This window comes from Podarcis pityusensis (genome assembly GCF_964106645.2).
Source record: "Podarcis pityusensis genome assembly, chromosome: 17".
Taxonomy (NCBI): Eukaryota; Metazoa; Chordata; class Lepidosauria; order Squamata; family Lacertidae; genus Podarcis; species Podarcis pityusensis.
Genome location: NC_138042.1, coordinates 1,012,735 through 1,039,632, shown reverse-complemented (window position 1 = coordinate 1,039,632; position 26,898 = coordinate 1,012,735). Strand labels below are relative to the sequence as shown.

The 26,898-nt window shown below is 51.6% G+C and overlaps 1 protein-coding gene across 1 annotated transcript; it reads right to left on the bottom strand.

Annotated features, from left to right (window-relative positions):
• Positions 1-36: 36 nt before the first annotated feature.
• USP11 (ubiquitin specific peptidase 11) lies at positions 37-26,769 on the bottom strand. The gene is given in 23 exon segments (XM_080988444.1): positions 37-1,546; positions 2,419-2,507; positions 4,668-4,783; positions 6,130-6,279; positions 7,075-7,187; positions 7,417-7,487; positions 8,384-8,719; positions 8,818-8,915; positions 10,781-10,987; positions 12,454-12,548; positions 12,723-12,806; positions 13,273-13,497; positions 14,503-14,661; positions 14,751-14,924; positions 15,810-15,909; positions 17,134-17,195; positions 18,182-18,327; positions 18,876-18,993; positions 21,042-21,172; positions 21,599-21,708; positions 26,372-26,673; positions 26,675-26,730; positions 26,733-26,769. Coding segments are annotated over 23 exon segments (3,141 nt in total). The 5' UTR covers positions 26,755-26,769; the 3' UTR covers positions 37-1,369.
• Between the last annotated feature and the right edge of the window lie 129 nt (positions 26,770-26,898).

Sequence of the window (26,898 nt, the reverse complement as noted above, 5' to 3'; positions counted from 1 at the left end):
AGGAGGGAAATGGGGGCAAAAGAAGGCCACATGCCATTTGAAAGAAGTTACTTTATGTACAAGTTTTGCCACATGCCAAAAATATTTTCTTCTGGAAAAAAAACACACCTTCAAAAGAAAAGAAAGCCCCCAGAGTCAAGTGAAGGAATATTCTTCCCAAACTCCTTAAGAAAATACCCGATGTGCTTCTGCAGGCCAACCCTGCCTCCGTGGGTGTCCTGTCCCTGCTCTCCCCAAACATTGCACACAGAAACCTATTTACAAGCCAGTGCAATCCCTGAGCCTGGAAGCAGTAGCAGTGGCACCAGAGACACTCGGCAGAGGGGAGAGAACTTCCATGCACTTCTGTGGGCCCAGGGCAGGCGCACCACCCCAGGCACCAGGTGCCAGGGCAGAGAAGGAAGGGGGCATTCAGTGCTGGTGGCGGCGGGTGTTGGAGACACTCCTCCCCTGCCAGGGGGGCGGGTGGCAGCGGCAGCAGCAGCAGCAGCTGTGACACGGTGCAGGCCCCAAACCCCTCCGTGGCCTTGCCACAGGCTTTGCTGCTAGACTCTGAAGCGGCACCTCAGCCCAGCAGCTCGACCACCACCCCTGTAGCTAGAGAGGGGCTTTGGAAGCAGCCGGCTGTCAGAGAAGGAGGTCCATGAAATGCAGGTCAAGGGGAGCCGTTGGCTGTGAGAGGAAGGTGGCGGTGGGGCAATGGCTGGAATTATTGCTCTCGTTGAGGGGAAGAGGAGGCACTTGGGAGGTGAGGGGGGAGAAAACAAGGGTCTGTTTATCCAGCCAGTGACCAATGGGAGGGGTTTTTTTGGGTGGGGGAAGTGTCCCAACCGGCTGCAGAACCACAGCGGGGTTTGAAGACCTTTGCAAAGTCCTGCAGGGCTGTCTAGAGAAGAGGCCCTAAAACCAGGAGCAGCAGCAGAATAAGGGCAACTCCCCCTGATGCTAGAGAGTAAAAGGGGAGGGGGCAGCACCCACAAGGGATCACACGAATGATGCACACATCCCCTCCCCCATGTGAGATGGAGAAGAGGGACACTTCCCCCCTCCCCCTTTGCATCTTATAAAAATGCTGGTGCAAGACAGTGGCCCTGTCAAGGGGGCAGGACACACACACACACACACACACACACACACACACACAAAACCACCCCCTTCAGAGCAGGGGAACTATGTGCAAAGCAAAGGGCCCTGCGCTTTGGGGCACAGCAGAGGGGATCCATGCCCCCTCCCCCCTATTCCATAGCCTGAGTAAAGAGCTGCTGCCCTTGGAGAATCCACTGCTAGCTTCAGTCTGAGGAAGGGAAGAGGCAGGGCATGCAGCTGCCCTCCCCGGCTGCAGATGGAGGAGGGAGGGTGGGGGTCAAGGTCAGTCCACATCCATAAAGTCCCTACTGGCTTGCTCTCTGGGGTGGGGCTCGCAGCAGGCCCCGCCACCACCACCGCCGTCCTGGTCTCTGGAACCTGTGGCACTCGGCGCAGCAAGGAGGACAGGGTGCCGGATTTTGTCCTGGCGCTGGTAGAAGAGCACATAGGCAGCTTTGGACTGTTGGGGGAGAAAAGAAGCATAAGAGGCAGCAGGTGAGGGCAAAAGAGATGCTTGGGAGCCTGAGATGCAGATCAGGGGAAGGGGGGTCACAGGGGGAGTTCAAGTGGCATAGGATGGGGCGAGGGAGAGTCAGGAGACATGCAAAGGTCCACACCGTTGAGTTAAAATGTCCTGTGCCGCTTTTTCAAAGAGGATCAAAGCAACTTGCACTACAGGAAACTCAGTTCACAAAGAATCAATGGGGTAGAGTAGATCACATAACCAAGAAGGGGGGTTTGTGTTTGAGTTCTCCTTGCCCCACATCTCCAGGCCATGAAGCTGATAGAGCAAGTCATTCTCAGAGTTGTGAGGATATTGCTGGGTTGGAGGGGGGGAAGGAGAGCAGTCAGATCTCGAGATCCATTGCTTGAGGGCTGCATAACTGCTACCCTGAGCTCACTGGAGGAAGGGCAGAGTGCCAACGTGAGAGATTCAAGTTCCTGACCCTCCATTCTTAGTCCCTGGAAAGACCAATGAAGCAGACAGACCGCAGTGCCAAGACCTGCCCCCACTGCACCCCTCAACTTGTTCAGGATAACACCAGGGGGCTTCTAAAGCAGGAAAAAGGGATAAGTATCAGTCTGCTTGAGAAAAGAGACTGGAGGACAACCAAGTTCTGCTTCTTCCTTGCAAATGAAAAGCCCAGTCTGCTTAGAGACATGCCTTGCTGAGATGTGATGGAAGTATTTTTGTAAAGAGATGCACAGGCCATCGAGAGGGAGATTTTGCCAGCCTGCCAGCCAAGAGGGTGGGATGGCATTGCCATCCAAGACACCTGCCAGCAAGTGCCAAGAAGCTGAGTCCATCCAGGGCTGCCCTGCCTGACTCACCTCAATCTGGACTTTGGAAACTGCAGAGACACTGCTGTCATCAAAGTAGAACCATGTTCCGCTGTCTTTGTTCCGGGCAAAAGTCGTGTCTAGAGGGCACAAAGACCAGTCAGACTCACCAAAGTGCTGCTTTGCCTTCTGACACCCATTGTGCCCCTTCAGGTGCTTCACAATCACATCACCTGTCAGCCACTACCTAGTCAGCACTTTGGTCCTCCACTTGTGGAACCTTCCTCCCATTTGAAGAGAAAAGAATCAGGCCAGCTGGAGCTTCTGCACAAACAGCATTTTGCGTCGCGCACCCAGTCCTCTGGGGAGGGAATCTGCGGGGTGGGCTACCTGCACTGCTCCTCTGCTGCATGAATTCTGCCGCTAGCTGAGGCATCCATCAGCAGGGCCTCAGTTTACATTTAAAGCGGAACCGAGCACGTTCTAAGCTGAACTAGTGTCCACTAAGATCTCTGAAACTACAAAAGGGCTGGTGAGGTCTTAACAGTTGGAGAAGGGATTTTCATTCCGCACTGAGCTTTTCCCCTCCCCTCAGGGACACCACTTCCTACTCGCCCCTCTTTCATCTACCAATAGCCAACATTTGTTTGCACTTAGCCTTTTCTAATAGCAGCAGTTTACTCCCCATGTGAAATTCTGCAACAATGAATTGTTCATTTCTAGACTGTTCTCATGGTCATTTCTGTTCCTTACTGTTTTGTTCCCCCAAAAAGAAATAGCTCTCGCACAGACACACAGGCCACATTCACCTGCAGTGCTAAAGAATGGTTTAGCATCCGGATAGACCACAGCAGGTCGTGGGCTTGTGTTTTTGGCAGGGGAGCTGCAAGACACTTCAGTTTCTGTCCTAATTAGCCAGAGTTCAGTGTGATGTCCTAAACTGAACTTAATCATAACTATGGTTACAGAAAACAAACTGGCTTCATAAACCATGGTTTGAAGTTGGCTGGTTTTCACTAACTATGGCTAAGACTAATTGAACTGACACAAACTGTGGATGTCACAACAAGCTGAGGTTACCCCCTTCCTCATGGAGTTTTACCCCATGTCTCATTTAATTAAAGCATCTGCTCTGTTGTATCTGTACAGCATGTCACCAATGCGAGTTTCATTTAGTTGCTTCTACTGACTCCGCAAATGTTCTCTGCTCCGTTGGTTTGTACAGTTTTTAATGCTGAGTTTTATTATTCTACTGTTTGATGTGAACCCCCCACCCCCGGGAGGGGTTCTTTGTAACTAGAGGGTATCATATAAGTATTACAAGATGGTGATAATAACAATACAGATTTAAATTCAGTTTACCGTATTTTTCTGTGTTTAAGATGATTTTTTTGCTAAATTTTGTTAGTGAAAAATTGGGGGTCATCTTATACATGGAAAAATGTGGCATTTCCTTGATCTTCCCGCAGCCGCCAGAGAATGCTTCCACACATGCCGCTCTTTCTCACAGGCACACACGTATGTGCCGGGTCATGGGCTGCGCTGCAAACCAGGCAAAGTGACGGGCAGCAACTGGAGCACTGAAAGGCAAGTGCATCTGGGGCCCGCTCCTCTCCTTTGCTTGGCGTGTGTGCCCTGGAGAAAGAAACCGAGTGCCAGCGGCTGCCTATGGAGACTTCAGGCTCTCCAGCAGTAAAGCACAATGTCCCTTCAGTGCCACCGCCAGGAGAACGGGGGTTGCGGTCAAAATTATCTCAACAGCTTTGAGGGCAATTGCCCCCCAAAAGCTGAGCAACTTCTTAACTTCTTAGTTTGAGGTTCAAAAAAAATAAGGGTCGTCTTATACATGCAAAAATATGGTACTACATGGGGTGGGATTCACCTAATAAGCCCCGGTCAGCAGAAGCCCTGCCCAGGGACTTCCACAATGGGGCTTTCCTTCCCTCTCCCCTCTCTGAGCTCCCCTGAAATTGGTTCTGGGGGTATGTGGAAATTGAGAGAACTCGCCAGAACAGCACACGGGGAGGAGGGGAGGGATCGTTCCATCTGGCAAGCTGAAATGCTTGCGCAGACAGAATTACTGGAAAGCCACCCATTAGATCTCAGATTTACCTGTTGTGCATTTTCACTTTGTAGGAAGGATAAATGAACCAAAGTCCTAAGTCTTTGGCTGCCCAACAAAGAGCTGGCTCTAATTTTGCTGTTAACCATTTCATTTCAACTCCAAGTGTCTCTTCCCCACCTTGCATTCATTCCCTTCAACACAAAAGGAATACATACAGCCCCAAAATAATACATACAGTGCCCATCTCGGAGACCCCCGTAGTGGTTCGACACGGCGATGAGGTCATATTTGTACAGTGTGGGGTCAGTGTCTTTCTGTGGCTTGATGACGAACTCTGAGAAATCGAGATCCCTACAGGACAGAGATGATAATCTGCTGTTTCCTAGGGCCAGAGAGGGATCCCCTCAGCAACACCCTCCACATAGTTTTGGGGCAGAACCAGCACTGGCATCAAAAGTCACAGCCACCCTATTCCTAAGCATATTCCTAAGCATCATGCTAACTTCTGGGGTTTAAGGCTGCACTTTCCTGAAGTGTTTTCAAGAACACCTTGAAACACAAACACCCGCTCAGAAATTCTCCCCCCCCCCCGTAAGGCCCGTTACTTCCTGCCGACAGCTGAGGACAGTCTTGTGAATCAGCCCATAGAAAGTTGCTAGCTTTCAGTTGTTTTTACTAGACTGCTAAGAGGGAGAAGAAAAGGCTAAGGAGTAAACCCCACAAAATTTTTGAGTGGAGTCCTGCAGATGGCCAAATGGCACCTTGAACGCCTTCTTCCGGCAACTCCTGCAGGCAAGCTAGGGACAAATGTATTGTTCTGCTTCCTTTGGAGGCCAAAAGGGGGCAGGTCTTGTCTCTGGGCAGCCCAGAACTTCCACACTGGCTGCCCAGGCTTGCGCCCCGGAGAGGTCACTTTGGTGTTGCTAACACAGTGGTTTGACTGCCCACTCCATTGTCTCTTGACACAGACGGATGCCAACAAATGACTTCTAACCTCTGTTTCCCAGCAGGTTGTGGTGGGAGAGAAACCCTTTGCTTTTCGTAAAGCAGGAAAATGCAGACAACTAACCTCCGAGCACGCTAGTAAAAACAAATGTCTTCTACCAGTTGGGTTGGTGTAGGAGGAATGCTTAGACATGCTAGTGATCAGGTGATCTATAAATGCCACGAACAAACAAATGCCAGGCTGGCTCGGGCTCCCAAGCACCACACATTTCTAGAGTGCCCTCTGGGTGCCGTGAAGTCAGACATGGGGGGAACCCATGCTGGACTCTTGACTCTCATCATCTCCACCTTTGGGCCACCCTGACTTGGGCTGATGGGTGTTGAGAGCCCACAGTGCCCGGAGGGCCACAAGTTCCCCAGTCCTGCATTAAAGTCATTTTTTAAAAAAGCAAATGTGCTCCATTTTATCAGGTATCTTCAGAACTGGGGAAGTGCTCTCTGCAAGCTGCATAAGCCAGCTCCAGTGGGAAGTCAACATGCCTTCTGAAAAACCTTTATTGATACTGGGTTTGAAAGGAGGAGGTAACTCTTTGGCCCGTGGAATCCTGAAAATTTAACAAGCATGCCTGTTTCCTCTGAAAGATTTCTCCCCAGTGGAATGATTTCAGAGGCATGAGCCACCCCAAATAAGCTGCCCCCATGTCTCTTCTCACCCCTACAAGTTGTCTAATGATTTGGACCAAGTGGCTTACTGGACAGGGAACTCCACCAGGGTGTCGAGCTTCTCCCTGGAGAACTTGGTGTAGGAAAAGCGCTTGAGGTGGATGATCAGGATCTCTGGCAGCGACCACAAGTCCAGCTTCTTGGTGGCCAACTGGTGCTTCTTGCAGGTGGGGCAGTACCTGCACGAGAGGAGCTGGGGGTGAGCACAGCACTCAGAACAGCAGAAAAGCCACAGGTGTTTGCATGAGGACTAGCAGGCAACCCATCTTAAGACACAAAGGAGGAATCCTGAGACGGGTATCTGGGTTGGGGGTAGGAGAACAAACGTGAAAATGATTTGGTCAGGGCACCCAAAATCCTGCAACACACCCCAATTCTGAAAACTGAAAAATGCCTAGCCAAACACTAGGTGAAAAAGAGGGTCATCAGGAGGATCTTCAAAGAGACTGGCATATTTACCACCAGCCCCATGGTTCATCATCTCTTTGAAGTGAGAAGTCTGGAAGTCTGGTGTCATCAGCTGTGATGGACCAGAAGACTCTGCCATTGATGCCCGCTGCACATGAAGGCATGTTGTCCATGATGAAACCTATGCACATCCTGTGTGTGCGGAGGGGTGGGGGTTGTCTTCCCCTCTTACATAACAAAAGTGCACGGGGTCACATTGCATGGGGGGGGGACTCCCTCCTTCTCAAGATCCCCCGAAGGCTCTCCAGTCAGGCTAGGCAAGAGGGTTCCAGCTGTAAGGCCCCTTGGCTGCCACTACCAGGCCAGAGTCGAATAGGGCCATCTGCACAGCAAGCAATACCAGGCCTGAACAGTTTGAGCCATAAGAGAATCTGAGGCGCTGCAGCTTTGCCAACCCACGACTGGAAGGTCAGAGCCAACTGCCTCCAGGATTCGACTCTGCTCCACCGGTAGCTCCTTCCCTTCCTTTCTACCTCTGGAAGCAAGAGACCCACCAGGGCTCTCACCAGGGATTCTCCTCCTCCAGGGTCTCCACGGTGGTGAAGAGTTCGAGGCACTCCTGCAGCCTCACTGGATTCTTCCTTGGCGTGAAGTCCATGCAGTCGTGCTTGATGTAGCCCTGGCAGTGCACACACAGTGGGGGGGGGGAGAGGTGAGCGGAAGTGGGGAGGGGGCGCCCATCACCCTCCAGTTTTTTGCCTGTTGTCCCTGACCATGAGAGCCAGGCTGGCAGGAACTGGGAGTCCAGAACCCTCAGGAGGTCTGCCAGGTCCCTGTGGCTGAGCTGGAGGAGGGCAAGGGAAAGAGAAAGGAGGACGACTGGGGGCAGCAAAATGCCTCGCCCTCACCTCCGCCTCCGCCTCATTGTAGTAGCGTTTCCTCATGTTGGAGTCCCAGTCCATGGCAATGTACGGTTGGGCTGTGCCAAGGGGAGAAACTGTGGTTAAAGTGGCAGGAACCCCGAGCATCTCTCAAGGCAGTGCAGGGGGAAGTCATTCATGAAACGCCAGGCTAGAAGGACCCTGAACAGGACTAATCCTGCTGCTCTCCAGTCACCACTGCCACACCCACTAGTCCCACCCCCTACAGAAGTATCCAGAGGGCAGTGCGTCAGAAGGAAAGGGGCCAAACAATGAGGAATTTTGCCACTGGAGCAGAAAAGGGTTTCTAGCCAAAGGGCCATCTTCCCTTCCTGGTAATCTTTTGTAGGGCACATGTCACTGGTGGCTGCAATTACTCCAGCAATGCAGCCATTAAGACTCTACACGGAGCCTTGACACTCACTGACCAGAAGATGAAAAGGTGAGAACACGCTCACTTCTTAGGGCTGTATCCTTAAGAGCACAAGAGCCCTGAGAGATCAGGCCAAGGCCCCACCTGGTCTGGCATCCTGTTCTCACAGGGGGAGACCCCAGGCAGGACCTGAGGGCAGCAGCACTCTCCCCTCCTGCAAATTTCAGCAACTGACAGGACCACCAAAATTAGTGGACCTAAGCGAGTCGTGTTCATTCGTGTCAACGGGTCCACTCTGGTTAGGACTGACCCGGGACACAAGCCTTAATCAACATTCTAGTAGATGAGTGTTTGCATATCTGATCTGGAGGCCGTTAAACAAAAAAGGTGAACCTGAGAATTTCAGAGAAGGGGGCTGGAATAGCCCACGGACACGTGTGCAGCCAGGCTGGGAGAAAGGCTCCGAAGAGGGCCTCCCCACCCCCACCTGTCGCTGCAACAACCGCAAGGGAATCCCAGAGACTCTCCCGCCCCCCCAATATTGGGAGCTTGCATGGACCAGGAGCCGGAGGGAAGACTCACAGTTGAAGGAGACGGTGCTGCCCTCGTCCTGGGCAGCCGTCCGGTCGCTGGTCCCGTTGGAATTGACGGCCTGGAGGGTGAAGAGTAGCTTGCGGCGCTTCTGGCAGCATTTGCGTTTGGCCTGGTTGGCCGTCGGGGGGCTGGGGCTGGAAGAGGGTGTCTGGGGGGACTGAGGGGGCTGCTGAGGAGCTGGGCTGGGGCTGGGGCTGGGCCTCCCCTCCACGCCAGCCCCTTCCTCCCCCACAGAGGCGTCCGAGGGGTTTTCCTCCGCCTCCGAGCTGGGCTCCTGGCTCGTGGAGCCTTCTGCCGTCGTCTCTTCCTCCTCCTCGTCCTCCCCTGTTGTGCATTTGGAGAGGAAAGGACAGGCAGCGGCCAAATTAAAAACCTGGCCTGCCCCACCCCATCAACACTCTGCCCTCGCACCAACCCCTCACCTTCGCTCAGCCCATTGGGCCTCTTGTTGTAGAGGTCCTCCTCATCCTCCTCACTCGGATCCTCCTCTTCCTCAGAGTCTGGTTGTGTCACGTAGCGGCTGCCAAAATGGGGGGGGGGGGGAGAAGCAAGTCACACCCTTAGCCACTAGGGGGAACCACTGTCATGGGCAAGCTCCACAGCTCCCCCCGTGGCAGCACTGTGCAATGAAGGGCGCTGCTGGATGAAGATTCGAGTGAAGAAAGCAGGAGACATGCTTGTCAACTAGGAGAGGCACAGGGCTGGAGGGAGAGCAGGGGCAAAGCTACTTTGCAGAAAAACAATGTTAAAAGATTCCGTAAAGTTTTTGCTTCAGGCATGAACCAAGGTTTACCAGGTTTAATAGAGAGCAGAGCGTTTGAGCATGAATGGGCCACATCTCCCCCCTCCCCCTCGGGAGCAAAGTGCCCCAGATCATGCACTGAACGCTTCTCGCTTTTTGGTAATAGGAATATCCCTCTGAGCATCTGGAGACCAACAGGGTGCAACTATGGTGCCCTGCACTGCCAAGTGCAGCAGCAAGCCCAAGGCTGTTGCAGGGAGATGGCAGGCAAGTCCAATACAACACACCTGCCGGCCCCAGGGCAGTTCTTCCATCTGCCATAACTGCAAACGCAGCTCCCTGTGAAGATTTCTCTCCCCTGCAAGCAGCAGACCTAGAGGGAGTGGCCTCCCTGCTTTGGAAGGGCCTGAATGGGGAGTTCAAACTCAAACTGGAACCAACAACCCAGCTAGACTTTTATATCTTCTCGCACACAAGAAGAGAACCTGGATTGCTGAACCCAAACCAGTTTTTAGGGGCATGCAGGAGCGTCCCCAGATCCAACCCCTGGCATCTCCAGGGAGGGCTGGGAAAAGAGCCCTGCCTGAACCCCTGGAGAGCTGCTGCCAGCCAGTGCTGACAATACCAAGCAAGACAGTCCAGTGGTCCAGCTGAGGGTAAGGCCGTTCCCCATGTTCCTTTGTTTCTACTGAATTCTGTGCTGCAAACCACAAAGTGCGGCTGAAGCCGTTCAGGAAGTGCCCTGCCAAAGATGTCGATCTTGAGGGACGTAAAGAAAAAAAGGGGTGGGGTAGGAGGAAGCACAGCATAGGGGAAGGCAGATATGCTACAGATATGGAAAAGTACCAGAAAGGGAGCAGACCCCAGCAAGGAATTCCTAGGAAACAGTACAGCCCCAAGGGGAAAGCACCTTGGAGTAAGGAAGGGAGATTCCCATCCCACAAACCTGTGGGATAGAAGGAGCCATTTACTTGCAGGGGACAATGGGGGATTGAGGTTCAAATGCATCCTCAGCTTTGAATGCTCACTGTGTGATCTTGTCTGTGAAAGTCACCCAGGGCTGGTTGACCCATGCGCAGAAACATCTTTGAGGCCTACCATCAAGCATGAATGAGGCCACCAGAACCAAGGCTTCCATGTCCCCTCCAAGGTTTATAAAACAAGAGACTGTTCAGACACACAAGCTGCTGGCCCTCCAATATGGAGTAAAATCAAGAGATGGACACTGAACCACCTGGATCTCACCTTCTGGCCTTCAACTTGAAAGTTGGGATCCAGGAGTGGACAGCAGCCTGACCACAGGTGAGCCGCAATAGCACCAGCACCATACAAAACGCAACACAAACATTCCCAAGGTCCCCAAATACATATGTTTGGGCTAAGGGTGGGTCTCAGGTCTAGACAAAAGTTGAAGACTACTGGCCTACCTGATGCAAAAAGGAAAACAAAGGGAAAATAACCTAGGGCAAAACTCTAAGTCTCCCCACTGCCTTTGGGCTGCAGGCACATCCTACAAGGCAGGCCGTAGGCAAGGCACTTCTGTCCCCTCCGCTCCCACCCTCTTCAAAGCAAGGCAGGCAAAAGCAGGAAGGGCACTCGGTCCGGGAGGAACTGGAGGGCCAAGGCTGCTGCCAGGAACTCACGAGAGCCGGTGCAGCAAGAGCTGATAGAGCGAGTCCCAGGAGAGCTGGTCCCGGGGCACAGACACCAGGAGTGGGTGACCAAAGAGAACCACCCCATAGTAGGTGTTGCTGTAGTCCCGGCCCTGGGTGCGCTCGCGGAGGTACACGGGGAGCACCACTGCATCTGCCGTGGCCGGATCCTCCAGTGTGGACACAGACACCTCGTATCTGGAGAGAGAAGGAGACAAAGATCCAGAGGGGGCGGGAAACAAGCAATGCCCCCCTTGCCCTCCCCCAAAAGATGAGACATGCATATTACCAGGAAGTTGGAGTAAGGCTTTGAGTGTGGTGGCGCCTGCCCCCTCCCTTGACATATTAGACAGGTGCCGCCTCCGTTGTCTTTTTGGCACCCACAAGACCTCCCTCTTTCAACAAGTGTTTTAGATATGCTGTAAGCTGCCCAAAGTGGCTGGGGAGACCCAGCCAGATGAGTGTGGTGTAAATGGGTGTGGTGTTATTGTTATTGAAGTGGAGATCTTTCTCTCAGGCTGAGTCTGCATTGGAGCTATTTTTAACCAGTTTTATAAACAGAATTGTTTTGGCGTTGTATATATATATGGCAGGGATGCGGGTGGCACTGTGGGTAAAACCTCAGCACTTAGGACTTGCCGATCGCATGGTCGGCGGTTCGAATCCCCGCGGCGGGGTACGCTCCCGTCGTTCGGTCCCAGCGCCTGCCAACCTAGCAGTTCGAAAGCACGTCAAAGTGCAAGTAGATAAATAGGTACCGCTCCAGCGGGAAGGTAAACGGCGTTCTGTGTGCTGCGCTGGCTCGCCAGATGCAGCTTGTCACGCTGGCCAGGTGACCCGGAAGTGTCTGCGGACAGCGCTGGCTCCCGGCCTATAGAGTGAGATGGGCGCACAACCCTAGAGTCTGTCAAGACTGGCCCGTACGGGCAGGGGTACCTTTACCTTTATATATATGGAACCATTTTTCTTTCTACACTTTTCTTGTTTTATGTTCGTAACTGTTCTTTGTTTCATTTTACAGTGGTATATTTCATTGTTCTAACACACCTTGGGGCATTACAGTAAAGGATGGGTAAGAAATCTAATAAATATCCAGAGGGCAGGCCCCACCAGGCCTCCAGATACATTTCAGCAGCAGGCAGAAAGAATAACAGAATTGCAGCGTTGGAAAGGACCCCAAGGGCAATGCAGCGTTCTGCAGCTGGCTGTATGCTACAAAGAGCCACTTCTGTCCCTGCCCAGATGTGCTATTTCTAGGGCCAGTTTCAATTATGTCACTAACTCCTAGATGCCTTCCATAAGGCGCTCTTTGTACACGAGCCCATTTCTCCAACTCTGGCCAACATCAGGTTCCACAGAGGGACTGCAAAGATGCCCCCCTCCTCAAAGAGAGCTCCTCCCTGCTGGTCTTCAGGTGCAGACAAACCCATTCTTGCAAATTCAGGTAGGTAGCCGTGTTGGTCTGACACAGTCAAAATAAATAAAAAAATTAAAAAAATTGTCCAGTAGCACCTCAGAGACCAACTAAGTTTGTTCTGGGTATAAGCTTTTGTGTGCATGCACACTTCTTCAGATACACCTTCTTGCAGACCTAGGCATCTTCCTTCTCCAATGGATCTACTCCAACCCTCCTCCGCTGCCCCCCCTGCAGCTCACGCACTCACATGAAGATGTCGTCCCGGTCCAGGATGCAGCTGAGGGATTCTTCCATCTGGTAGATCTTGTAGAAGCGGTGACTGAACACGTCAGCCACCATCATCTGAGAAAGAGAGACACCCCGAGTCACCACAGAGGGAAGAAGGAACTAAGGGAACTCTTTTACTGATTATTTATTTAACCAGATTCAATCAAAATCTCTAAGCAGTTTACTTAACATATGCACTAAACTTACTGATTAAAAAAATCAGATGTTTTTCTCTGCCCCCAAACTCACCCGCTCAGCAGGCACCTCTGTATGCCTGGAGAGGCTGTGGCAGAGATCTAGCACTTTCCCGGCCTTTGGGACAATCAGTCTGTGCTGTAAGGAAAAGAAAGGAAAAGAGGAAGTTCACCTGGAACAAAGCCAGAAGCCCAAACCCAAGACAAGTTGCCGTGAGGTGACCTGTCTCCAGCCCACGCTGTCTCCTTGGGGACCGCCTCCCATGGCTCTCCCCAGGCTCCCTTCAGCTCCCTGCCAGGTATGGGCAAGTCCTGCCCCCGCCTCTGTTCATTGTCCCCAGGCAGGAAGAGTACATACAGGAAACTGCTGGGTACCAAACCACACCATTGGTTCCCTCTAGCTCAGCACTGCCAGCAGCTCTCCAGGGTTGCAAACAGGAGACATTTGAAGCCCCACCTGAAGGTGCTGGGGATTGAACCAGACTCCAGGCAGGCGAGCAAGGCATTGGCTTTCTGGTCCTTGCTGCAAATCCCAGCGACTCAATCCTGGTTCATGCAGAAGCCCTGCTCCTCTTGCCAGGCACCTTCCCTGACTAGTTCCTTACCTGTTCGGGTTTCTTGCTGGGGTCCATGGACACAAAGAAAACCTCCATCACCCGGTCCTTGCTGATGGGCAGGGGAGCACTGAGGTAGCAGAAGGGATCAAAGGTCACCGAAACCTTGCCACATTCGGGGCACACCAACGTCGACTTGAAGAGCCCGTGGAAGATGTCGACAATGATGGAGTGGTTGCGGCGCTTGTGGTTCCGCCACGCTTCCTCCGCTACTTCCTGGGAGGGAGACGGAAGAGCTGAAAGAAGGACAGGGCTTCCCTCTAGCAAGGGGCACATCACTGCCAAGGGGTTCCAAAATACATACACCCAAAACCCAGGCACAAGCCTAGCTGATAAATCAGTTTCTAGGACGCAAGGCTGGCAGTCGAGACCTTTGTCCTACTGCTGCCCTCCAGGGGTTTGGGGCTACAGCTCTGTGCTGGTCAGGGCGGATGGGATTGCAGGCCAAGCTTCCAGAGGGAGGAAGGCTGCCTTAGAAACTGCACTGAGCTGCCTGCAAAGCACAGAAACCTCCTGCAAGCCCCCTCAAGGACAGAGCTCTCCTCCAGCTTCCCTCTTGCCTCACTCCTCTCGGTAGGCTTGGAAGCCCAAGAGCAAAGCTAAGATCCTCTTTGCCGGCTGTGGAGGCGAAGGTGGGATGTGCTGTCACCTGAGATATTGTACAGTGGTAGAAGGCTCCAGAAATTCATTAAGATTATGAACTGAATTGAACATACAATGACAGAGTATTTCCTGCATCCCACCTTCTACGGCAGCAGTAGGGGACCTGCGGCCTCCCAGTTACTGTCAGACCCCCAAGTCCCATCAGCCACTGTCCATGTGGTCAATGGCTCAGGAATTGCTGTCCACCAGAAATCTCAAGGACCACAGGCTCCCCATCCCTGCTCAGGGCACTGCCTCAAACAGCCTCCAAATTCCATCATTTGCCAGTGAAAAAGCTTTGGCCGAGTCAGCACCTCTGTTTTCCACCGCATGTTACAGGGAGCTAGTGACCTGCTCCGTGAGGCTACACTGAGGATCAAGACTACCAAAGACTCAGCACATCACTGAACTTCCTATGGAAGCAACACACAAAGAGCATGGAAATCACAACTGAGAAGGTTGCGAGTTTGCCCGGGTTTACTCCCAATGTGCCACATTCATTTAAAAAAACAACGCAAAAGTGGCTGGGCCCCAGAGTTGAAATCCCCAACGCTGCCAGGCCCTGTACACCCTGCTCACCTCGTCTGGCCTCCCTGCTGCATCCTTCAGCTCGATGTACTCTTTCTTCTTGACCCGGTTGAGGTCCTCATGCAGCCCGTCAAGCAGAAAGGAGAGCAGCTCCTGGGAGTCGTGCTGCTGGTAGCCAAGGAACTGGGAGGCAAAATGGCCCACTTTGGTCTGCAGGGAAGAGGAACACCAAGAGGGTGGCCTTGAGCACCAAGGAAGATGGCAAGAGAAAGCGCAATGGCGAGGAAAAGGAAGCCCACCTTGAACATGCGAGGCACAATGGAGCGGTGGTGGCCGGACCACTGCTGCTTGATGAGGTCAGCGTAGGCCTCTGCAATCTCACCCTTCATGCCCAGGGGGTTGTTGAAGTTCAGCTCGTCCAGGTAGCGGTTGTTGAGGAAATACTCAGTAAGAGGGGGCACATTGCTGAGACACTGAGAGAGAGAAAGAGGACCATAGTCCATAGAAGGAGGAGCTCAGCAATTCCAGAATGGAACAGGTCTTGCATATCCTAAGAACCTCAGCTGCTTGTGTATTCCAAGAAAGTCTTTAGATACAAGAGAGTGAAAATAAACTTCCAAGTATGCACTGAGACCTGCACAGAAGACTCATTCCCCCAAGCCAGGATATTTATCCTGGCAGTTCTTTGCCCCTTTGCTTCCTGGCGGCTCCTCAAGCAGCTCAGAGAGCACGTGGTAAGGGCACAATATTAAGCGGCTCACCAGTCGGGGGGGGGGGGACCTGCAGAAAGAAGATGACCACTTGGCTTCTCTGCCTTAGGAGGATCTAGTTTCCACCCATTAACCCACCAACACCTAAGCCGAGATCTCCCGGTGTAGGGCAGGAGACAAATTTAATAAATGGTAATAGCAATAATAACTGGAGAACTGCTTCAAGTCTTTCCAGCAGACAGCAAGTTTTGCTATTTTACTCCCCACTAGTGGGCAGACAGAGAACTGCAACAGTGCACCCTGCTAGAGAGCTCAAGCAAAACCCTCCTTTTGGCCGAGGGGCTCAGCCTCCAAGCAACAGCCCCCCCCCCCAGCTTCCATTTTTATTTACTGTGCTCATGTCCTACAAGGAGCTCAAGGCAGAGTCTGCTGCTCTTCTCCCCACCAGCCTCCATTTTTATTCCCACAGCAACCGGAGTGAGGTGGGTTAGGCGTTAAAGAGACAATGACTGGTCCAAGACCACCTGGCGAGCGCCACGGTCGAGTGGGGAATTTGAACCCGGGTCTCCCTGGCCATAGTCCACCCACTTAACCAGCTACGCTGTCCTGGCTCTCAGCTCTGCACCTGCCACAGCCTGAGCCTCATACCTGCAAAGCAGAGTTCATGAAGCAGGTGTTGCCTAAGTTGGTGAGACCGCAGACGCCAGGCTGGCCCTGATAGAGTTCCTCGTCCTCGAGGGAGTTCTTCCTGGGGGGGGGGGGGAGAGGGAGACTGTGAAGAAGGGCAGCGGGAGGATGAGGCCCAGGGTCAGGAGCCAGACCACAGTGAATCCCACAGCACAAGTTGCAGTTAACTCTTTAATTGCAAAAACACATTTGGCACAGGAGTGTCAGGCCTAAGGAGCACAGCAGCGCATCTCCAGTAGGTTTTGCCTGCATGAAGCCAATACTGAGACAGAAGGTCCCCACCTCAGCTGCCTAAGCCCCCTCCTCTCCAGGGTTTCCCCCAAGCAATTGGAAACTGTGCCGGCGTGAAGCCACCCTCTCCTCCACCCTCTTCATGCCTCTTCTGGTTCTGGAACACCAGGGGGAGGGGCTGCACCAGGAGGAGGAGACCCCCCCAGGTTCCTTTTTATTACTTTTTTTATCATTTTCATTTTTTTACAACTTTAAACAGATAACTTTAAGTCCAAATACAAAACATACATTTATCGCTGATTTCCCTCCCACCCCCATCCGTGGTTCATTTTCTTTTCTACTACATATTCTATTCCACCACCTCCCCCCCATTCTCATTTTTCCAATTTTGTATCAATATATTTCTTACTGCTGAATTTATTCTAATGCTGTTAACATTTTAATATGTTTATATATTTTTTCAAATATCTTTTCCAATCTTCCTTAAAAATTCTTTCATCCTGATCTCTTATTTCTATATATTCTGCCAATTTCATCTGCCATTCTTCCTTTGTTGGTGTCGTGCCCTCTTTCCATTTCTGTGCAGACACCAAGGGCGCTGCTGTAGTTGTGTACACAAAGAAATTTTGAGACCCCCTGGATTCTTCACCAGCTGGACTCTGCTCTGCCTCCGAGTCTGGACTGCTCTCTGCCACAGACTCTCCCTGTTCACTAAGACCTGTTACCCCTTCAGCTTCCACCACCTCCTCTTCCCAGTCTCCTTCCTCTGACCACGCATTGTCGTCCCACCACAAATCTCTGGGCTATGAGCCTTCTTCCCTTGGGGGCTCTCCAGCTGGTTCCTCCCACCATTCCTCGACATCCATGACACCCGACTATCTGCTGGAACAAACAACAGCCAGAGAACAGCAGCACCTGCAGCCTCCCACAGTTCAGGCTCAATCTGCTCCTGAGACACAGCAGCCTCTCAGGCAGGGAGGCAGACTCTGAAAGCATTGAGGAAAGCCAGGTGCCCCACTTTGGAGCTGTGCAAACACCACATGCAGGTACTCACATGATATGTGGTCTAGAGCTGGGCCAAGTGCCGTCCTTACTCCTGGTCTCCATTACCACCACCTGGCAGAGTGCAGGTGCCAGCAGGGGGAGGGGAGAAGGGACAAAGGAAGGAAGGAAGGAAGGAAGGAAGGAAGGAAGGAAGGAAAGAAGGGCTGGATTAACTGCCATGTATCTGGACAAGCGTCTCCGAGGGGCTCATAATAGAAGCTGCCATTCCTTCAGTCCAAAACAGATGGGCCCGGAAAAAGCCAACTGGTGGCAAAGCATCTCAACGCACTCATATACACTTTAAAACTGTTTAACTAACTCCAGCACACTTTGTTTTTAAAAAAGGGAAATGGGGCAGTGAGGGAGAGGTGCTAGCGCAGGTGTCTGTCTGAAGGCAACTGATTCTTCTTTTTTTGCCCCCTCAGCCTCACCTCCCTCCATCACTCCTCCCAGTTTTGTGTTGTTGGTTTGTAATGGCAGGAACAGCAAGAGGTATGGGCTGGTTTTAAATCAAGCTTATGCGATAGACTCTTCTCAGTTCTTTATTAGCATTCAGTGTAGTAAAGGGGAAGACAACCCAGGATCCAAGTCCAGGTCAGGCTAGCCTGTGGCTTGTGCAGGAGGGGAACTGGCTAGAGATTCTGGAAGGGTGAGCTTAAACACAAATGCTCCTCATTATGGTGTCAAAGCCTCACACAGAGGCTCCACGCTGGGGACCCCAAGAGGATATGAACCCATCCTGCCTATCCCACCAGGCTATTTTTCCCTCTAGCCCAAGCTGACCAATGAGCTCAGAGCAGACTAGGCCAACTGGCCGTAGCTCTCCAAGGCCAACTCAAACCCTTGGACTCAGGTGTGGAAAACCGTTGGCCCTCCAGATCTTGCTGAACTGCAATGCCCATCCCTCTTGGCCCTCCTGGCAGTGGCTGGTGGCAGTTCTGGTTCAGCAACATCTGGGCAGAGGTTCCTCACACCTGCTTTGAATGGACACGCCAGGGATGGATCCTGACATCTTCTGCCCACAAAGTAGCCCCAGACCCTGGCGATAGGAGCGTTACCTGCCCTGAACTGAGGCAGGCATCCAACACCGTCATCTGCAAGTTCCGTAGCCGCTCACATGAGCCGTCTGAGTTTTTCACCCACAACCTTGTCTCAGCCTCTGCTGGAACGGAAAACTGGCGTCGTGCTTCCTTCAGCACCGTTTCTAGGGGAGGGAAAGAGGTTGTTTTATTTATTTATGTTTAAAATAGATATGTGACCAGTGCTTTTTTCTGGAGGTACATACCCCTAAACATTTTGTGAATCTAACAGGAGAAGAAACTAAAAATTAAATTTTCTAGTTTCTTCTCTAGCACGGTGAATCATCAGTTCTGTTGCCACCCCGATGGCAGCCTCATTTCCTGTCATGGTGTTTCCTGAGTCTCAGAGGGAAGCGAGCGTTTAATGTGTGAAGCAGGAGTTGGAATCTAGCACCTCATGGCAATGTGGAAGTTACTGTGAGCTGTCAGCTGTGTAATATGAGGTAATGCATGTTCTTTGTACTTTTGTCCAATTTAATGTATTAATTTTTCCCAATTTGAACCACAAAATGGATTTTCTTGAGTGAAAATGAGTGTACCCCTAAACATTTTTTTTAGGGGGAAAAGCACTGTACGTGACCAAAGGAGAAATGGTCCCTCTGTGAGAATCCTGGGCCTTATTCCTTCTCCTCACAGCCCGTCTTCAACTTGTCTCCACCATCTGGGTCCTTACCGATAACGTCCATTCGGCTAAACTGGGCAGTGACAGGGTTGTCCATGTCACTGTGCTGGCAAAGGTAAAGTTCCACCAGGTAAACCTCCACTTTCTGCATGCTGGAAAGATCCACCACCTGAGAAGGAAGAATCAGAACTGCATCCGTCAGTAAGAGACCGTGTACCATTAAAGGGGGTGGGGGGAACCTGAAGCAATGCATTTCATCAGTATTTCTGAGCAATGTGGAATACGTTGTTCTGTTGGACTCTACGACAGGAAAAGCACGTGTCTCCACAGTGAGTTTCTAGTTCTCATGGCTGTGGGGCAAAAGACTGAAACTGTGCAGGGAGTTTCTGCTAAAAGCTCAATAAAACTTCACAGCCCAACTCCATGTGCCTTTTTGCTCAGAGGTGATACTGCCCCGCAATCTGAGCTGAGGTAAGCACAGGACTGCAGCCTTTAAAGCAAGGGGAGCTAAGGTCCGGAGAGGGGGAGAGAGAGAGAGAGAGAGAGAGAGAGAGAGAGAGAGAGAGCCCAATGTGCACCAAAAGGGAACAAGCAGAGCACTTGCTAGGATACTGGGCTCCACCAGAGAGCAGGAATGGCTCCAGAGGGGGATGTGTCCAGTTAGTCTCTCTCCAGCCATGACCTCAACAGGCCCACCAATCTTTTCAGCGCCCCCTGCAAAACAGGGCCGCTGGCCTAGATTGCAGGGACGTGGTAAAAATTTCTGAGAGAACGTTTATGAAGGATGCCGCAGGAACCTATGCTGCCCAGGGGTTGCCAACCTTTTGGCTCCCATTGGGGCACCTGCAAAGCACCAGAAGTGACATGAGTTCCGCGTGCGGGAAACGCCCTTGCCCCTGGGCCAGAGTTAGGTTTGCAAAAAGCCACCAGCTGGCCAAAGGCTCCCTCTGGGTCTAGTTCCAGCAAGGGGAGGGCATGGGACCTTCCGGGTGCCGGGGCAAGCCTCTGCGGCCCATGTGCACCTGCAGGCACTGCACTGGGGATCAATGATAAAGCACACTTCCAGTTAAAATTCTTCTTATTCCACACAAGACAGCTGCTGTCACTGACACGAGGAGTTTCACACTGAAAGTCCTGCAGCCTCTCCTCACATTCCTGTCACACTCTTGGTACCTCGGGTTACAGACGCCTCAGGTTACAGACGCTTCAGGTTACAGACTCCGCTAATCCAGAAATATTATCTCGGGTTAAGAACTTTGCTTCAGGATGAGAACAGAAATCGTGCAGCGGCAGCGGGAGACCCCATTAGCTAAAGTGGAACCTCAGGTTAAGAACGGACCTCCAGAACGAATTCAGTTCTTAACCCGAGGTACCACTGTATTCTATAACCAGTGCTCCCCCCCTCTAAATAAATGTTTAGGGGTTTTCTCATTTTCCTACTCATATTGACATACTGCCCCTCAATGAGGCCAAAATTGGATTCACAAAATGTTTAAGGGTATGCATACTCCTGCGTCCCCCCAGAAAAAGAGCACTGTCTATAACCTAAGCTAAATGGCCTGTTCTTACATCCTGGCAAGTGCTGGCCATTACAATGGCTGGAAAGCGGGCAAAGAATGAGAGCTTCTGCGTTGGGAGCAACCTGAGCTAAGGGTGGAGATGCCAGACAGGGGGGGCCAGGGCTGAGGGTCCATTAACCTCAAAGAGGGTCTCCAGGGACTTTTCTGCATAAGAGTGAATGGAAAGCACTTGGCTGCACAGGTGAAAATAAAGGCTGACCTCAGGGATACCTTTGGCGTGGGGACTCTGCCAGTTGCTGAACCACCAACACTCTTGGGCAGCCCTCTCTCCACTGAGAACCAAGGGAAGTCCCAGCCAGTATGGAGGAAACTGGCTTCTAGATAGATAACCTCTCTCACACACAATATGCACATCAGGTTTGAACGGGGCGGGGGGGGGGAGCCTCTCCTCCTCCCAATTCTCTACCTCATTCTCAAAAGCTCCATCTCTCCTCCTCTCCATTTGTCACAGCAGAATATGCCAGTGCTGAAGCTCTGGGCGGGGGGGGGGGGGGCAGAACAACCTGTGGCCACCCAGACATTGTAGGAATCCCAACACACAACCAATTGCTCAGGGATGTGATGGCAGCTGGGAATCCCAATATTAGGAGCACAGATTCCTCAACAGTCCATGCTCTCTAAGCTACAAATTTCTCACCTTGCGTTCAATGGCTGGCTGGTCATGCTCAAGGCCATACCAGGTCACCAGCTTGTTCCAGACCTCCTCTGGCACCAGAACATATTCCTCATGCTCCACCAGTCTATCCTTCAACCGGTACGACTCTGTATCTGGGAGGATGGAAAGAAGGAAAAGGGCTTGAAATCCAACAGGGCCATCTGTCTGTGGAGAAGGAGAAAGGCTGGCACAGGACCTTCATCAGCAGAACTCCCTGCTGTAAGACGGGAAAGCTATTTCTCAACTTCCAACACATTTCCCCTTCCATGATACAGCAACTGCATCAAGGAGCCAGCTCTGGGATGGAAAGCCAGATGAACAGCTGACTGGGCATCTTTGGATCTGTTGCTACATCTTAGCCCACTCTACCTCACAGGGTTGTTGTCTGGATAAAATGAATGACATTCTGGGCTCCTTGGAGGATGGGGGTAAAAATGACATAGTGCTGGTTTTCATCTAGCTGTGCTGCCCTGGGAATATATGTCAAGGGAAGAAGGGAAGAATCTCAAAATAAAATAATAGGACAGAGGAAGCTGTACCTTCAAAGAGCTCAGCATTGTTGATCCGTCCAGGGAAAGAGATGGAGTTTTGATCTCCAGATTCCACGTATGCTCTCCACTGTTTGTACCAATGATTCTCCAGCAAATACCTGTGGGCAAAGAAACAGCAAGTTCAAATCCAGAACCACACCAGTGTGCATAAACATAAGCAGGCAAGTCTCCCTCCATCCTCCAGCCCAAACAGGGTCAGGAAGGATGCCTCCTCCACAAGGAAAGCTAAGGTCTCAATCCAAGGCCTTGCAACTGTGCCAAATACTGCATACATCTGCTTGCAGCTTATCAGTCCAGACAACTGAGAATTCCCACTATTTTGACTGAAATAGCAAATTTCTAGTCCTCTTGACCACAGAGATAAGCTTTAAAAAGGTAACGATCACACCATCCAAAGGCTCAGATAAGGAGGAGGCAGGTCATGGCTCCCTTCAGCTGCAACCGCTCTTTGCAGCTTCCTGTCACAGACCCAGTACCAGCTCGCCCAGGTCTGCTAATATCCAAAGTCCTCCTCTCCCTAGACTATGGCAGTAAAGATGGGCAACACAGTCACAGCTTCGACTGAAAGCAAACAGGTGTGCCTAAGAAACTGTAAGTTATTTCTAGGCCCATCATCTAAAAATATTTAGTTAAGTAAATACCTTGAACCAAACTATGGCTTAACTGAAATATATATATACCCACACTTCAATCTATGTGTTTTGTTGCAATGTGAAAGAATACACAAGGTAACTTTTGCTTATTAAATTGTGAATTGCCACATCATTAGAAGGAAAGGCCCTCACTTGCAGCCCCACAGAATAAAAGAACCCTTTCCAGTTGCTCCTGGTTCAAATATCAAGTTAGCCAAGAATTTACCAGGCAAGCCCCTGCCATTCAGTCTCAACCCCAATCCTACAATTTGCAACTACTGGATAGAAATGACCATTCCTCACACCAGGGGCAGGGCAACGTCGGTCCCTCCAGACATCAGCTGCCATCACCCTGACCAGCATGGCCAATGCCCTGCAAAAACTGGAATTTTAGCCCAGCCAAGACCCGGAGGGCACACATTTCCTCATCCCATTTTGCAGGGTCACTGTGTAAGAATTAGACTGCAATCCAACACTCACCTACCTGGGAATAAGCCCCACTGAACTCAGCAGGACTTCCTCCTTAGACACGCAGAGTATTGTGCAATGTATAAGAAATACTTGGGACGTTCGAAGTAAGAGTCTTTCTATTAAATGGATTAAATCACGTAGCCTCAATTATTTGCATAATTTATTCTTGCATTCAACTTGCAGATGTGGATTGTCTACAAAAGTCAGTTTTAATTTTCTGCTTGGCAGTGAACCAAGATCCCTGCCCATAATCTCCTTCCTTCTTAGTCAACAGCCTGGATTTCCATGGGCAGAAAAACCTGCATTCCACCCCCAAGGTGGTTGATTTTATATTACCCCTTTATACCACCATAGGGTCAGCTCAAACCATGAAATATGTGTCCCATCCTGAAAAACAGTTCCCTCTCCTATTGCCCTGGGGCACTATATTAAGAAGTCCTCAGAAGGGAACAGGCTGTCACCTTAACACCAGCCGCACAATGGCAAGGAGCAACCTGACGGCAGCGGAGCCTCCGCCTGATCTTCCAGTCACATCTCTGGCGGCTCAACACAAACCACAGGGCCATAAAAGGGGTCGGCACAATCTTAAATACATATTTGGTGCGTTGTAAGCAGACCACCTCGAAGTTTCCACCCTTTTCACGGAGGAAACCTTGTTCTAGCAGCAGCATCAAGGTTTGGACCCCTTCCTCGTAATATTGCCTTGGACATTAATGTAAGTTCAAGTACAGAATGCTCAGCTTCCGTCCTTTTGTGACTGTGCAGGGGTCTCTGGACATTAAGGAAAGCAGGTGGGGTAAGGGGAAGACCCCCCTCTCCTCTTCCCTACATCCAATGGCACACTCTCACCGACTGAGCTCAGCCCTGGGTGGTTCCTCCATCCAGGCAAGCTCTATGGGGCCAGGAGGAATGGGAAGGGCTGAGGAGGGGGAACCCAAAGGCAAGATCACAGCTTGCAGGTGTTACGCTGGCTCAGCATCCAATGGCACAGTCCCACTGAGAACCTGGGAGCAACACCATCTGATAAAGCCAGCATCCTTGAAATTCCTCAAGGCTTTGACCCGCAAGGAGAAGCAACACATGAAATGAAAGCATGCCTTTTAGTTAGACAGACATCAGCCCAGCAAAGAGTTCTATGTAGCTAAAAAGCCTGCCAAGTCTAATATATGGTCTCTCTTTCCTTTGCTCACGATTTCAGGCCCAGACTAGTTCTAACTCAGGATCACTGAAGACCATTAATTGGCTGGGAAACATTTTTAATGCTAGGAAAAAGTTCTAAGTTCTTCTCAGGCTGGGGAAACCAGTGGCTGGGGAATCCCTCAGGGCTACCACAGTGGGACAAATCTTAGGAAGGAAAGGGCAGAACAGCTTGTTGAAAGCATTTCAAACCCCCCCCCCCCCCCGGTGAGAGTCTGCACCAGCTTTCCAGGGAGCTACATATTGATCATGACACTCATTCACTGCCATGCAAGGCTGGCTCCTCCCACTAGTGAGTCATGGGGAGGAAATTAAATGGGGGGCCAAACTGGATCTGTGCAAGCAGTAACTGCAGCAGCTTTCTTGTCTCAGCCCATTGTGTGAGCAGGAGCAGAGGGGAGAAACAGCAGGGGAGCCTGTGCAGAATGAAGGGCACAGGAGAGGCGTAGAGAGCTTTAAAAAACAAGGACTAGAACAGTGGTTTTCAACCTTGTGGGGTCCACAGCTCCCTCGACCAACCACATTCTTTCTGCAGCTCCCCTGTGGAAGCCACTTACCTGGGGTTCCATTACAGAACGTGTATTAAGTGGGGACTTCCCCGTTCTGCCCTGCCCCTTTTTGGAGCCACTTTTGGACATGTGCAAGGGGGAATACAAGTGTCAATGAGAACCCAAGCAAACGTGTAAAACTAAGGAGCTGTTATCGTTACTGAAGCTGAGGAGGATTCTTGTTTGTGTGTAGGGAGGGGGAGATTTTAAGAAGATCAACAGTCAGGCAAAAATGTTTCCCCACTTTTTTTGCCATTGTTTTATTTCAGGAAGATAATGGGCTGCAAGTTAAAGGTGTCGACTCCCCCGAATGTTCCTCAGAGAGAAAAATAATGCAGGAAGATATGGGCTGCAAGTTAATGAAAGAATGCCCCCCCGGGCTCCCCTGAATGTTCCTCATGTCACCCCAGGGTGCCACAGCACACTGGTCAAAAACCAATGGACCAGAAGCTTGAAGCTGGTATGCAATGTGAACCGACTTACTTGTCCCACACTTATTACCAAACTTATCTCATTTACGCTGCAATCCTATACACACATTTACTAGGAAACAAGCTCTTTTGAACTCAGTGGGATGACTGGCTTCCAAATAAAGGAGTGTGAGATTGGACTACGCACCTCATGGAACTGTTGAGTTTGAAGGGACCCGAAGATCCTCTACAACCCCCTGCAATGAAATGAGGAAGCTCTGCCTTTCTGCTCTGTGACAACGGAGGTGGTTTGTTTCACTACTGGGGCTGTGGTTCCCCAACTGTCTTCCCCAAGACACAACTGCATGTTAGTTGGCACAAAACAGGTTGGAGAGGTAAGATTTCTCTAAACCCTATCTAGGAGAAAAGTAGATGTAGCTGACACAGGGAGTCTAGGTTCAGTGACAAAAACAGGAAGTTTGCCAGTTTATCGAGAGTGAAACTAAAACTCATTCCACAGAAAGTAAAGCCACACAAGGATACAGAAGACCGCCAAGCGCTCATGCAAGAGAGACAGGGGCTGCTACCAAATGAGGCTGGCCTTGTAGGTGGGGCAGCTGAGAAACCGAAACTTCACTGCACTTGGATGAAGCCACTAAGAGGGCGGAGGGGGGGTAAGAAAGCTTTAGAACCAAGCCCACAGCATGTCTATGGGGGATCACCCACCTCCAAAACTAAGGCAGCCCTTAGTTTTGCTCCGGGGGGGGGGGGAGGAGCAGCTCTCTCCAACAGTAACTCCATTCTAAGTACTTATTGAAATTCTTTCTGATACAGACACAGAAGTCTTTTCTTGGGGTGGGGATCACCAAGGTCACCTCAATAATCCTGCTACACAAGAAAAAACAAAGGGGGGGAGGGAGGTGACTGGTTTTCAATCACATAGTTGTTTAGAAATATTTGAATGCTACAGCAAAGCACACATATTTTGGCAAAGAGTTTAGAACCACGAATTCTTTTTTTTTAAAGGGGAAAAAAACCATGTAGGAAGAGTGGGTCGCATTCACGAAATCCACTGATGTAGTTGGAGTGTCTACCCAAGACACAGGAAGGAACAGAAGAAAATGAATTAAACAACCAAAGGCAAGAAGATGCCAAGCTGACTCAGAGCAGCTATTGCCTCCCAAAAGGAAAAGGGGAATAGCATTTCCATTCCGGAAGTGAACATGTCAGCAGTATGAGAAATGTGCTCCAGAAGAACTTGAGGCTTTTGCTTCCACCGGAGCCTAAGGGAGCCGAAGCAGCGCCTCTGAAGGGAGTAAATCCCGCCAGCTTCCAGGGAGAGGAAATGCTCCGCCGAGCCCGCCGGCCGCGCAGCCCCGTCCCGCCCCGAGGAGGGAGGCCTCCGAGGAAGGAGCTCGCGACCCCCGTCCGAGGGAGGGGACTCAGCGCCGCTTCCCGGAGGGGTCTCCTCGCGAGGAGCCTCCGCCCGCCCGCCCCGCTCACCACTTCTCTCCGGCGCGCAGCGGGCGCTCCCTCCCGGGCTGCTCGGGCCCCTCGCCCTCCACCTGCCGCCTCTGGGCCTCCAGCCCCGGCAGCGCCGCCGCCGGCAGCCCCCGCTCCGCAGCCATCGCCGCCTCCCGCCCGGAAGCCCGTCGAGGAGGCGCCCGGCTCCCGCCGCCCCGCCCCCCCGCTTCCGCCGGCCCCGAGAGGTGTGGCGGGGAAGGGGAGCTGGCCGGCGCCATCTTGAGGGCGGCCTCCGTGACGAGCGGGGCGGGGACTCGGGCCCGGCCTCTTGGCTGCCCCGTCTCTAGCCGAAAATGGACGCGGCCTCTTTTTCTCCGGGTGCCGGGTGCCGTCAGAGAGAAAGTAAAGGGGACGCGATGCATTCTCTTCCGCAAAACCAGGCCCGTGTCTCAGGGCGGAAGCTTTTGCTGCCATGTTTGTTGAGGGCATGTTCCCTGCGCTAGCCCGTCTGAAGTCAACCATCTTTGGTGCTGGTAAATGTGCGGGGCGGACAGAGACGCCATCTT